At 46.1% G+C, this 14,446-nt stretch overlaps 1 protein-coding gene across 1 annotated transcript in view; it reads right to left on the bottom strand.

Moving 5' to 3' along the window:
* Nucleotides 1–3,584: 3,584 nt before the first annotated feature.
* The window catches only part of LOC310874221 (neurotrypsin-like), a 37,791-nt gene continuing 26,929 nt past the window's right edge, over nt 3,585–14,446 (bottom strand). Inside the window, exons 8-14 of the mRNA XM_083786936.1 lie at nt 13,922–14,063; nt 9,212–9,432; nt 7,456–7,597; nt 7,006–7,293; nt 5,739–5,861; nt 4,846–5,114; nt 3,585–4,405 (exon numbers count right to left, since the gene is read on the bottom strand). Coding sequence (XP_083643062.1) covers nt 3,696–4,405; nt 4,846–5,114; nt 5,739–5,861; nt 7,006–7,293; nt 7,456–7,597; nt 9,212–9,432; nt 13,922–14,063 — 1,895 coding nt within the window. The 3' untranslated portion in view covers nt 3,585–3,695. The remainder of the gene's footprint in view (nt 4,406–4,845; nt 5,115–5,738; nt 5,862–7,005; nt 7,294–7,455; nt 7,598–9,211; nt 9,433–13,921; nt 14,064–14,446) is intronic.

Below are 14,446 nucleotides of genomic sequence, written 5' to 3'. Positions count from 1 at the left end.
AAAACATTCAGATCACATCTGTGATGTGTATACTGCAAGGCAAGCTGAAATAATGTCCCATTGGGTTCCTTTTTAACCATTTCTTACACTAGGCTCTGGAACAGTGGGGGCTACTTGTAACAGAGTATTTCTATATTGCAATATTGATTACTATTTAAATAAATAAAAAAGCTTATACTTTTCCCACCACAGATTAAAAAAACAAAACAAAAAAACAATAGGATATCCGAGTATAGGCCTACTTCTACCAGTACACTATATGAGAGCACACAGAGACCAACAACACGGATCTGTTCTCACCAAGTATTATGCTTTAATACCATGATTTAGCATATTAACACTGAGGTACAACAGACTGGTCTAACACAGGTCAAGTAAGGCTTACATCACAGCAGTAAGTAAACACCCTCGCTCTCAAGCCACGGACACATTTACAGGTTTTAAATGAAATGTTTTGCATTTTAACCACATGAACCCATACATAGCGTCCGTCATTCTGGGCCTAACGTTCGGTGAAAATAGGATATCAGCAGATCTATTACAGTAAGCTCTTGCGTCACAAGATCGGCTATTTTTCGCACAGATGTAAGTGTAGAGGCTGGGGAAAAAGGACTTCATTAGGCCTATTCATACTCCAGTTTTAGGTGATGAGGGTCACCGTCACCGAAAACTGGAGTATGAATTGGCCGGACGGTATAGGCCCTACGCTTGACCGGGTTTAAGTAGTTAAAATGCCAAAAGTCAGCGAGGGGAAGGATAGCGACAGGCTGAGTTTATGTACAGGTATATAAAAACAGGCGTTCAGGGTTACACAATACAATGCACACACACACACACACACACACACACACACACACACACACACACACACACACACACACACACACACAAGTCCATTCAAGGCAGCCACAGAGAGACAGTATATAAAACCAACACCAGAGCCATTCTCATCCACACCTGCAGCTCTGGTTCAAATAGAACAATGTCGCCATCTACTGGTTAAGTCACATAATGTCCGTCTGGAGAACATAAATAACAGAACAAAGACATCATTTCACATTAAAAAGTTTGAACAATTTAGCTATCTATGTCAATCATACAACAAATGCATTACTGTACACGGACTAAACTAGTAACTAGTAACCAGAATACTGGATATCTATCTATTTTATTCATCTGACTAACTATCTAAAGCCATTCATTGGAATCATATTTAAAAAAAAGAATAAATAAATTGTGACCCCACCGCAGGCTTCCAATGGCTTTGAAAGAGGACAATTGTCTGGTCCAGTTTAATAACATACTGTAGCATTGATGAGATATGGTCGTTATCATAAGGAAGTTATCTAAATCAGTAGTTCAAAGTAAGGTCGAGGGACCCTCATGGTTCCTTGAGAGGGTTCCAAATGCACCCTTACGGGCCTGTAACTCTGAGAGTACACAAATTTAAATTTGGAACATTTGGTTCCATTTGTATACTCTCAGAGTTATGGGGGGCTTTGAAATGAAAAGGTTTGAGAACCACTGGTCTAAATGTCACAACAGCAATGCCCACCGGTAAAGGTATAGGTCCTATGAGGACATGAACCTCAAGAGACGAACCGCCGTGTTGTTGAAGGCTTGGATATAGTAGTATAGTTTTCCTATAGTAGGTATACATCACCCACGACTTCTGTTTCTATCAAAGCTGAACTAATGCACAAATGTTAGGAGTCGGATGCCATGCAATGAGGTACAGTAAGAAGAGATAAATGGCTACACTGATGGATGTTTGTCCCCTACGAACGGGCCTTTTCCCTCGGCAGCCATACTGACAAATACTAGTCTAATGGTAGTTCCTTCACTGTGTTACACTGGTAAAAATGCAAGTGAAGCAGTCTTTCCAGAAGGGATGCACCGATATGGAAATTATTGGCCGATGCTGAAGTAATAATTTAGCCGACGTCGATATTTGTTTATTTCGTTTTTGCCGTTAATTCCCCCTTTGGTGCCAGGAAGAATATATATTAGTTATAAGAAATAACTGTTCAGAATCTACAGGTTGGTAGGTTGCAGATGACCAACACACCAACATAGCAGATATTGACAAATAATGTCAAATATGGGCCGATACGATATGTATATATATCGGTGTATCCCTACTGTCCATTGAGCCAAACAGCAGCACCCTGACTCTGTTTGACCGGAACACAAGCTTTAATTAGTATCGTCGGAAACCTGTGAGGTAACCAACACACAACTGTGTCAACATGCTTGCCATGAGAAAGGCCTATTACAGCTATTATAACATCAGTTATTATCATAGCCCTTATTTCTAGACCCCAGCAGAATACTCATTATTTGTGGCATACATTAAAAGGTCTGTGATAATTTAAAGTCACCCCTCAAAAAAAAAAAATACTTACATACATATGTACATTTCTTTTGGCAAAATGTTATGCCAGCCAAAGCAATACTTGGATCGTTGTGAAAGTCCAACATCGTTGTGTTGAAATGTCTGACTATAAGACCCATTTTTAGGAAGAAGCCTTCCTTAGGTGCCCCCGCTAGTCCTCGCCCTCCCCACTCACATGAAAGCATCACACTGATTCACACATAATATACTGACAACGCAGTGAGCATGTCAGTGCCATCGGGCAGAAACCTTGTCATCTCCCCGTTTCATGTATTGCCCTATTTTATACTTATATGGAATTTAGGTACAGGCTGAAGTGCCCAGAGAGGTTCCAACACAAACATGATATTCAACCATCAGGTATGCGGCCAGGTTCAAGCCTGGCTCAGGGAGGAGGACGCCCCTGCCATGCATAGTCCAGGGTCACTCCCTGCCCTGGTGAGAAAGGGGCGAATCACCAGGCCAGGATGGCTCCCAGCTGAACACCCTACAGTGTCTTGCAAAAGTAGTGAAACTAGGCGATCTACACATAAGGTCACAACGCGCCGGCTATTTTGAAAAAACGTTTGAACATTTCTCAATACTCTCGCCATTTTTATTTCATTTGTCCAAAACAGCAATCATTTAGATTTAAAGTGATTACCGGTAAGTCCAATGAAAAGTAAAAATAACTACACTGGATCCATTGGAACCTGAAAAGAGTTTTGGTCATATACATTACAAGGTTTTTGCCCCACAGCGGTCGATACGCTCACATCGGCACTATCACCGGAGGAGAAGCAATCACAAATGTCTGGTGATGAGTTCACTTATAGGTAGAGTCGAGTTACAATGAGTTGAGATGTGAGTTGAAGTAAGCACAGACACCAGGACGGCCATAATTGGTGCTAGCTCATAATCACTGAGTGTAAAGGAGTCTCTGTCTTCTCCTTCCCATTGCGATCTTACTCTCTCCTCTCTAGCCAAATTCCAATACCCATATTTGTGTCTCCTCGCCGCCTCCTCAACATGGCAGCGTTACAGTGAAATTGGTGACCTGATGAAATTGGTGACCTGATGAAATTTGTGACCGTCTTGTGGAGGTCATTCACATAAGGTTAAAATCAGAACGTAATTCTGTACATGTTTGAGCGTGTCACCAATTTCACCGTAACACCACCATACTGGAGGACAGAGGTGGCGAGGAGACAACATTTGGAATTTGAATTTGGCCTCTGACGTTGAGCCCTGTCCCTTTTCTCCACCTCTTCCTTCATCAGAGTCACATGGCACAGATGGTAAGCCCATGGCACGACCTCAGTCAGACCAGGGCGTGCACGTCGGCAGCGTGAGGAGGACGTGTGTTCTTAGTGTGCACGTGTGGGTTATGGTTGTGCACGTGTTTCGCCCCGACCTCGTTGCCGTCGCCGGAATCTACGTGCTGCTGATCGTGCGTGTGTTTGAGCTTGCTGTGCACGTGGGGGTATTCATCTTTGACCTCGGCGCGCGCGCGCTCCTCCTCGCGCACATGCGTCAGGTCATTGTCGACGAGCATCACATCGTTGGCGTAAACCAGGTCGTCGTGAGCGCTCTCATGCTGGGTGTGAGAGCCCTCCTCCGGCGCGTCGCTGCGCGTCGCCTCCTGCGAAATGCGGAATGCATGCTCATTCCCTTGAATGCGCACGCTCGGCTCTTCTGCGCGAGCGTTGGCGGGTTCCTCTCCGGTGCTGCGTGTTTCAGCCACTTCCTGGATCCACCCACGGAACCTGCTGACTCGCGTGTAGAGTGCCGGGGAGGTGGGGTCGCCGCAGCCATAACCGCCGGCGACCACCCCGGTGAGGACCCAGCGCCCGCCCTCACCCTGGCACACCAGCCCGCCTCCGGAGTTGCCCTGACAGCCGTCGCCGTGGAGACGGCTGGTGTCCGGAGGGCTGCCGGCGCACAGTGTCCCATGACTGGAGTAGCTGTCGCCGTAGCGCTTCTTGCATTGCCATGATGACATGAGAGGGACCCAGGTGGCGAGCGTGGAATCTAAGAGGAAGAGATTGGAAAGGTGGGATATGAGATCAAGCTTTAAGGATCCACTGTGGTAAATTGTGTGTAAAATACATGATCAAGTCTAATAATAATAATTGTGACGCTTCATTTGGATCTCCAGGCTAAGACGTCAGTCATCTATGAAGTACATCTACTGTATGTAGTATGCCTCCAAATTCGTCAAGGTTTCAGCCCGATCGAATCAAGGTTTCAGCCTGATCATCTCCCATGTTAACTATAATTGAAGTATAAAAGAAATATGGAAAGTAATGCATGGAGGTACATACGTACATCGTAGGTACTTCTTTGTCCTAGTCGAAATCTGGCTCTGATTGTTCCAGCAGTTTATAGTTTAATAGTATAGTGGAAATAGAGAGAAGGAGAAAAGCTGCTGAACCACAGAGAACACGATGTTCAAGAATAAAATACAGTACCTGGACCTTCCCAGCCCGTGGTAACCGTGGCGACGCAAGAAGACGGGGCCTTCCCGCCCGCCGTGTCTGGCGTGGGGAGGCAGGCCGCGTTGGTGCTGGGGTCAAAGGTCAGACAGTGACCCTTGGTGCTGCTGGGCAGCTTCACCAGGGCCAGGTCGTGACCCCCGCTCTGGCCCTTGAACTTCCTGTGGACCACCACCTGCTCCGGGGTGACGCTTCTCCCCGACGCCCCGACGTGCACCACGTACCTGGAGGCATCACTGCCGAACCTGAGGAGACAGGTTGAGCACAGTATTGATTTTGACTGCAAATTTTGATTTCGTTTTAGTCATAGTTGTTTTGCATTCCTGAGGCAATAATAATAGTTTGCATGTTCTCCCCGTGTCACCTAGGGTAGGTAGGTACCCTAAACATGCAGTAATCCTCGTCTCTAAACTGCCTTCCCCTGGTCAGCCGAGGTGCCTGATGGAGGGGAAAGGAACTGTTTGGAATAACGTGTTCCTTCCACGCGCTACCAGGGAAACTCCCCCCTGTCAGGTGAAAAGAAGCAGCTTGGACTCCTCATGTAGTGAAGGCAGTACTGAGGTCAGTCCATTGCTCTCCCCAGGTTGGCGGAGGGAGTGTAGCGCCCAGGATTACATTAGATAATTGACACTGGGTGAAAGAATGGGGGTACAAAATCATGGGATAAAAATCTAGGAAAAAGGGAAGGGTGAGGGGCACCCTGTGACATGCCCCATGTCACAGGACAAAGTCCATAGAATTGGCTGCCACATGACGTCATGTCTGAAAGCCAGATGTTGGAGAGGGGCCCCTTAAAAATTATTTAGATTTCCCTGGATGATGTATTGTCTCCGAGGCGAGAGGGGAATCTAAGCACAGACAGCAAGTACCTGTTGAAGCAGTCAGCTGAGGTGAGGACCCAGCAGGGGCTGATGAGGGTCCCACTGCACAGAGGACCTCCATCTTCTGCCTGGGACTGAAGCCACACCGACACCTGCCACGGCCACCAGCTCCTGCAAGGGACAACACCACGTCTTAACCAGAGATGTACTCATACCATTTTTTCATTCCTGATACATTCCAAGAACTTGCGTATCGGTCGATACAGAGTATCGATCTGATACCTCATACCAGTGTGTAATAAAAAAATAATAACAAAAAACAAACAATCACACTCGTGTGAAGTGAGAGGCGCTCTTATACATCATCACATTCCGGCCAATCACTTTTGGCGTCCTCACTTTTCTGACCTCACTTTTTATCTTCTCTTTTGAAGTCCTCAGCCAATCAAATCATCGCTATGGGGTACACACGCACACACAAAGCTGGGCATGGGAGGGGCTAGCGCCCCTCAAAACAATTAGGACTGTGGTTCTCAAAGTGGGTTCCAGGGATCCTCATGGTTTCTTGATGGGGTTCCAAATGGACCCTTATTGTCTGATTGTCTGTAACTCTGAGTGTACAAATAGAACCAAATGGACCCGTTATGGGGGTCCTTGAAATGAAAAGGTTTGAGAAACATTGATCTAGGAATCAATTAAAATAATCCATTAATAAATGCTAAAGTGCAGCTACAAGTTAGTAAAATACAAAATAAAAACGTCTGCATTTCCGAGGCTGGTAAAATACTAATGTAAATAGTGCAGTAAGAGTATAATATAATCGTGCAACCACTGCAACATCAACTGAACCAATCAAAATATTACTGTAAATAAAATATATAATAATATATATATCAAAACGTTTAGAACAATTTATGTACCTATACATTGATATAAAAAAATAACACTAAGTCAGTCATGTAACATAATTTGATCCAATTTAATTAAATAGGATTAAACCTTAGATTTAGGCCAATTTACTTACTGACTTACTCCTGACTATGTCACAAAACCATTAGGCCAAACAAATTGCCTATTTTGACCAAAATACAGTGGTAGGTTGAGAACCACTGCCTTATATACAACACAGGGTACAAGTGTGACCTCTAGTGGCTGAATGTTCCTTTAAATGTTTAACATTTAAGTGTCAAAATGGACCAGGCCATTTGGACAGTTTATGTTTATTTAAATTATTTTATTTTATTTGGGTAGGGCCCAGGTGTTCCTGATATTAATTTGGGGTTCTTTGACATGAAAAGGTTTGAGAACCACTCACCTAAGCATGTCGTCACCTCCTTGGCTCTCCTTCTTGCTCCCTCCTTCCTCTGTGATCTTCCTCAGGCCGCAGGTCAGCTGGTGCGCCATGGCCGGCTCCAGTGGCCTGGTCTTCTCTGGGGTGACGTCGCACCTGACGCCGGCGTCCTGCCGGCGCCTGCAGCCCTGGAGACTCTGTCCCAGAGAGGGACACTCCCCGAGGAACTCCTCCTTGCCCGTGCAGCGCACCTGGTCCAGGTGGATGGGACCCTTGCCCTGGCCGAACCCCCCCGCTGCCACGGCCCCACCGCTGCAGCATTAGTAGTAGTGGATGAAGAGTTAGAGAAGGACGTTCTCTCTCTCTCACACGCGCATGCTCTCAGAGTAAAACAGCACGCGGGCACACAAACACACTCACACACTGTGACACACACACACACACACACACACACACACACACACACACACTGACCTGTGGCCCAGCTGTCGACACACCACGGCAGCGTTGAGGTTGTTCCAGCCAGAGTCACAGATGCTGCCCCAGTCTCCATGCAGGTAGACCTCCACACGGCCCTCCTTCCTGGTGCTGCCTCCGGCCAGACGCACCAGAGGACCTGGACAACACATCACAACACATCGGCATGGGACCGTTCACTCAACTCACCATAGCATTCCCATCGCAATACTACATGTAGGTTCACTTCAGATTTTTCGCAATTTCTTTTAAACACACAAAAAAAAAAAAAAAAAAAACATCTCTATTTTAGTACACTAAACCTACAGTTGATGTAGCACTTTGACCGTGATGGCACTGAAATGCCCGATTTATACTCGGCTGCAATGTGTGCCGAAAATAGCAGATCTACAAGCTCACAACGTCTCGTGTCGCACTGGGACACATGAGCTTATATATCGGCTATTTTCAGAGAGTGACACCTGCACACAATCGAGCATAAAATGACTTCATAAAATTACTTGGCATTTAGTTCTACTGGACCTCTTCTCCACTAGTCCCTCCATGATATTTTAGTCTATAGTTTTTATTTGTCGACGAAATTGTCAGTATATTTAGTCATAGTTTTAGTCCTCAGGCTTAGTTTTCATTTCGTTTTCGAAAGACAAAAAAAGGTAGTCGACGGAACATTTGTGTGTGTGTGTGTGTGTGTGTGTGTGTGTGTGTGCGTGTGTGTGTGTGTGCGTCTGTCCGGCGGGTTGAAATGCCACGTGTTGACAGCAGAGGAGAATAAAAGAATAAAGAGGTGTTTACAGTGTCTGTATCCCAGAGGTGTGTGCGGACAGTGACACACACTCTATTAGAATTAGAATGGAGAGCAGACCGCAGAGGACATTCACACCTTTCACTGGACATTTAGCTGTGTGACAGCAAACATATACGCGCCGCACACACACACACACACACACACACACACACACACACACACACACACACACACACACACACACACCAGATTTAAACCATTAGTTTCCGCCCTTGTGGCATTGTTGTCCTCCTCACAAAGGATGCATACACAGACAGACAAACATGAATATGGGCAAGGCAAAAACAATGAGTTGGAACACTATAAAAATTAAGCTGAAAAACTGTTTCTTAACTGGCTAGACACTCTACATAGCAATCATTAATATCATATCATTAATATCGGAATGTTTGTTTTAACCCAAAAATATCACTTTTAACTCCTATTTTATGTTTTATCATACATTGGTGTCATGCAAATAGCCAGTCTACAAGCTCTAAACGTGTCACTAACAGCTTGTAGTACGTTGGCTATTTTTTGTGTTTTTGTAAATCAATTGAATTGTTATTCAATAATAATACTAAAACCATTATTCATTCAATAATAATAATAAAATAATTAATTTTTGAGTGTAAAATGAAAATAAATGGTAAATGGTGCATTAATATAGCGCCTTTATCCAAGGCGCTTTACATAGATTGTGCATTACATTCACCCATTCATAAACAGATGGCAGAGGAAACCATGCAAGGCACAAGCCTGCACATCCGAAATAGGGGTTCAGAGACTTGCTCAAGGACACTTCAACACTAACTCTGGGGGAGCCCGGGTTCGAACTGGGAACCCCACGGTTCTTAGGTCTGAGAGGCCTCAAAGGTCTCAAATGCCGAATAATGAACCTGACATGAAACGGGTTGAAAACCACTGGATTAGTTTGATTAACCATCACACCCCCTTTCCCTCTCTTACCCGTGGAAGGTGCGATGACCGGCACCTCGTTGGTCTCGGGGCCGGCTCCTCCCCTGCAGCGCACGCCCACGTCCTCGGCGTGGGAGCAGTCTGTCCGGCCCCAGATGCCGTGGTGACAGTCCAGCAGGGAGGTCTCGGACCCCTCGCACTGGACGTCGTCCATCAGGATCAGGCCCACACCCTCGCCGAACGTACAGTCTGCCACCACCTCGGCGTGGCCCCTGCAAGATGTGAGTGAGTGAATACTTTTATTTTTGTATTATTTTAAGATGTTTTTGGGGCTTTTTCTGGCTTTATTTGATAGTGTGCTGTACAGTAAGTTGACAGGAGATGGGGAGTGACACGCAGCAAAGGTCATCTCGATCAGGAATCACCTGACGCGCTGTCAGGCTGGATTAGCAGCCTAGGTGTCCGGACGTCTACGCCAGCCGTCCGGGTCGATTGATTGAATACTTAAGCATACTTAATCGATACTTCCATTGTGGTCCTATAATATAATAATATTGTGAGATAAGATGAGATGAGATTAAATTTATTGTCAATGTACAGTACAAGTACAGCACAGCACAGCGAAAAGTATTTTCGCATCTCACCAATGGTGCAAACATTTCAGTAAGGAGGATACATTATTTACAGTAGTACAGTAGTAGCAGTAGCAGTAGTCATTTAAATAAATAAATAAATGATATGAGAGCAGAAGAAAAACATGATCTGTCCATATTGCAAGTAGCCCTTATTGCACATGGCCCAGTGCACAGTGTGCTAAACTAAGGTCCAGAGACCATGTTCCACAAGTCCAGTGGCCATATGACACAAGTCCACATAGTGTTTGTAGACTAGGATGAGTCCAGAGTCTCGGATACGACAGGGATGGTGGATGGGTTGGGGGGAGGGAAAGGAGTGGATGAGGAGTTTAGGTAGATGACAGTGGAGGGGAAGAAGCTGTTCCTAAGTCTGCTGGACTTGGAACAAAGGCTCCTAAAACGTCTCCCAGAGGGGAGGAGGGCAAACAGACTGTGGTTGGGGTGAGAGGGGTCCTTTATGATTTTGTGGGCCTTCCTCAGGCACCGACTGTCATACGTAGATGGCCTTAATGACAGGCAGAGATATTCCGGTGATGCGTTGGGCAGTTTTCACCACCCTTTGCAGTGCCTTCCGGTCAGAGGCTGTGCAGTTTCCGTACCAGACCGTGGTGCAGTATGTGAGGATGCTCTCGATGGCGCAGCGGTAGAAATTCCCTAGGATCTGAGGAGATTCCTCAGTCTCCTCAGAAAGAAGAGACGCTGTTGGGCCTTCTTGACCAGAGACCCGGTGTTGAGGGTCCAGGAGAGGTCCTCAGAGATGTGGACCACCAGGAATTTGAAGCTGGGGACCCGTTCGACCTCCGCTCCGTTGATATGAATGGGAGCGTGAGTGACAGCCCTAGTCCTCCTGAAGTCCACTATGAGCTCCTTGGTCTTCTTGGTGTTCAACGCCAGGTTGTTGTCGGCACACCACGACGCCAGATGCAGGATCTCCTCCCTGTAGGCCGTCTCATCGTTGTCTTTGATGAGACCCACCACCGTTGTGTCATCTGCAAATTTGATGATGGTGTTGGTGCCGTGCATAGGGGTGCAGTCGTGGGTGAAGAGGGAGTAGAGAAGGGGGCTCAGCACACAGCCTTGTGGGACACCAGTGCTCAGGGTTAGGGTGGAGGAGGTGAGGTTGCCTATCCTAACAGACTGAGGCCTGTCAGTGAGGAAGTCGAGGATCCAGTTGCAGATGGAGCGAGTGATGTCCAGGTCCTTGGTTGCCACAAGGTCACCAAGCTTAGTGATGAGTTTGGATGGGATGATGGTGTTGAATGCTGAACTGAGGTCGATGAACAGCATCCGAATGTGAGTGTTGCTCTTGTCCAGGTGAGTGAGGGCACAGTGTAGGGCGGAGGAGATGGCGTCATCAGTGCCCCTGTTCTCTCGATAGGCAAATTGATGACTGTCACACTTCATGATTGTAGAAGTGAGTGCGACAGGTCGAAAGTCGTTAAAACACTTCGCAGAGGAGTGTTTCGGCACAGGCACGATGGAGGTGGACTTAAAGCATGCAGTAGCTTGGGTTAGGGACAGGTTGAAAATGTCCGTGAGCACCTCCGTCAGCTGCTCAGCACAGCTCATAAGCACCCGACCCGGGATGCCGTCAGGCCCAGCTGCCGTGGGTTGGTCCTGCTCAGTGCGGCGTGTACATCCGTGGTGGAGAGAGTGAGGGGCTGTAGATCAGCAGGTAGGACAACCCTGGTGGGCGTCTCCCGGTTGTCTCTGTCGAAGCGGGCATAGAAGTGGTTGAGGTCGTTGGGGAGAGAAGGGTCGGTTGCAGGGGGGGCGTTGGAGGGTTTGTAGTCCGTTATGGCCTGGATGCCCTGCCACATGCGTCGGGGGTCGTTGGTGTTAAAATGATCCTCAACCTTGCGTTTGTGGCTCTGCTTGGCCTGCTTTATGGCCTTGTTCAGGTCAGCCCTGGCTGAGCAGTAGGCCTGCTTGTCACCTGATCTGAAGGCGGTGTCACGTGCCTTCAGCTGCAACCGGACCTCGCTGTTCATCAACGGCTTTTGGTTGGGAAAGATAATTATCCGTTTGGTGGTGGTGACACTGTCGATGTTGGAGCTGATGTGAGCCAGGACAGAGGATGTGTAGGAGTGAATGTCTATGTGGGAGTCTATGGTGGCCTGGGTGGCAAACAGGCTCCAGTCTGTGGGTTGTAACAGACGCTGTAGCTCCAAGTCTGCCCCATCAGGCCATATTTTCACAGATCTGGTCAAAGGCTTAATCCGTTTGATAAGTGGCGTGTATTTGGGGAGGAGGAACAAGGATGCTCTGTATGCTCTGTTGATGAATTGAATCCATATAGGAATGGACCACAATGGGAACAAGGACCCAGGACTTTAGGGCTGTATTTTGCGTGTCTTAAGTACCAGGTCTTATTCCCTAACTTGAGTAAACTAAAGACCTGGAGGTGTGGTCAATGCTCTTTGGCCACTCAGAATAGCCAAATGGCATTGATCACGCCTCCAGGTCTTTAGTTTACTCAAGTTAGGGAATAAGACCTGGTACTTAAGACACGCAAAATACAGCCCATTGTGTTATTCTTTTTTGTGTTTTCTGTTCTGTGGATTACAGTTTTGACTAATAAAGCATACAATGAATGAATGAATCAATCAATCAATCAATCAATCAATCAATCAATCAATCAATCAATCAACTAATTTGGTTGCTGTTGGGTCACAGGTGGTAACCATGCATGTCCCGTGTTGTGACTGTGAGCTTGTAGATTTTTCACTACTTTGAAGAAGGGCATTCATTTAAAAAACATTATATAAAAGAGTTAGAGAAATATGGAGACGTTTTCTGCCTGACAGCAAAGATGTATAGTTGGTGTAATCCACTGGTTATCAACAGGGACCAACGACCAACAGTCCAAATGGAGGCTTAAGGGTCGGTACAAATGGTACAAATGGGAGAGTTAGGGGTGCAACTAGGGTACCCTCTCAGAGTTAAAGTAACACTGAGGTTTTTACGGTGTAGATTGGGGTACCAGACTTAATTTCTTAGATTTAAAGATTAAAACGTTTTATCAAAAGGGCCTAATGCATATGAAACGGGGGTCCTTAAAACGAACAACCACTGGAACCACAGTCTACACTGTAAAATCCTCGACATTGTGAAACAGGTATGTAATCTACTTTCCTACATTGTTATCCTACACATGCCGACAGTGTCTGGTCTCTGGAACGCAAAGATGGTCACGACAACCAGAGCCCAACTGGTGCCAGATCTTTGGGTCCGATGCCAATACTCATTTTGGAGCGTCCCCTGATTACTGACTTTTTGACAGATAAGACTCCAATTTAGGATAGTTCTTAAATAAATTATTAGTCAACAGTCAATAGTTATAGGCAATTGTCAAATATCACATCTGTCGAATAGTGACATATACATTCATGCAGGGAGCAGTCTTTTCAGGTTGGTGGGGCATGCATTCTAATGTTGATTTCACAGTGAATGCTGGCTGTTGAAAGCTGTTGAGAGTTTACAAGAGATGTGCATGGGGAAAAGCATGAACAAATGACTAATCATCAAACAAAGTTTCAACTAAGATCAAACTGACTGTGCAGTATGAGGCAACAGTCCCAGAACATTATAGTATATCGGGTGGAACATTTTGTATTTTCACATGCACACACAGCACTCATGTCAGAGCACGCAGGGAGTGTGTGTGTGTGTGTTAGGGCTGCACGATATGGACAAAAATTCATATCACGATATATATGGCAGATATCTCGATATCGATACGATGACGATATATCGTGCAGCCCTAGCTGACACCGTCGTCGGGAGAGACTCCAGACCTGAATCGCCAGAACATATTTTCTTAATGGGCGTGGCTAGTGATGCAGGGCTGGAGCCAGGCTACAACAGGACAGAGGGACAAACGAGTGATGGTTTATTTTCCGAGGGGCACAGGCTAAAATATAGGGATGGCTTTAGAAGTGGACGATATATTGTCGATATAGACAATATATCGATATGTTGACGATATATCTATATCGCGATACCGTTGCCTTTTTGCGATACTGATATTGTGCATGTTCATACCTCGATAACGATATATTGTGCAGCCCTAGTGTGTGTGTGTGTGTGCGTGCGTGCGTGCGTGCGTGCGTGCGTGCGTGCTTGCCTGTAGCCCAGCTGTCTGCAGACCACCTGTGCGTGTTCCTGTGTCCAGTGGTCGTCACACACCGTCCCCCAGTCCCCGTTGTGGAGCACCTCCACACGGCCCTCCCACGGACTGTCCCCTCCCACCAGCCTGACCACGCCATCTTATTTAAAGAAAAACACACACACACACACACACATTCGCCAGGATTAAAGGTCTGGTGACATAATACGAAAAAATTGTTTTCTGACCTCAATTGCATCCAAAAAACCTGAACTTTGAACATTCAGTGGATTTTCTGTGGTCTGCGGTTTTCTGAATAATTAGGCTCAAACAAGTTCTCTGATCTGCCTGTGGACGGTGATGTCATGGTCCAAAATACTTAATACTTCCTAAGGATAATATGAGCATCAAAGCAATATTTTAAATACTTTGGCATTATGTCATCAACTAACGACGGGAGCAGTTCCTATTGAGTAAAATATTTTCTATTTATGAAAGATATTAAATATTGAAGGTGTTTTAATTTTTTAAATATTAGTTATA

The sequence above is a fragment of the Protomyctophum parallelum genome (genome assembly GCF_964188405.1).
Source record: "Protomyctophum parallelum genome assembly, chromosome: 17".
NCBI classification, from domain to species: Eukaryota; Metazoa; Chordata; class Actinopteri; order Myctophiformes; family Myctophidae; genus Protomyctophum; species Protomyctophum parallelum.
This window is presented reverse-complemented; position numbering and strand designations above follow the sequence as displayed.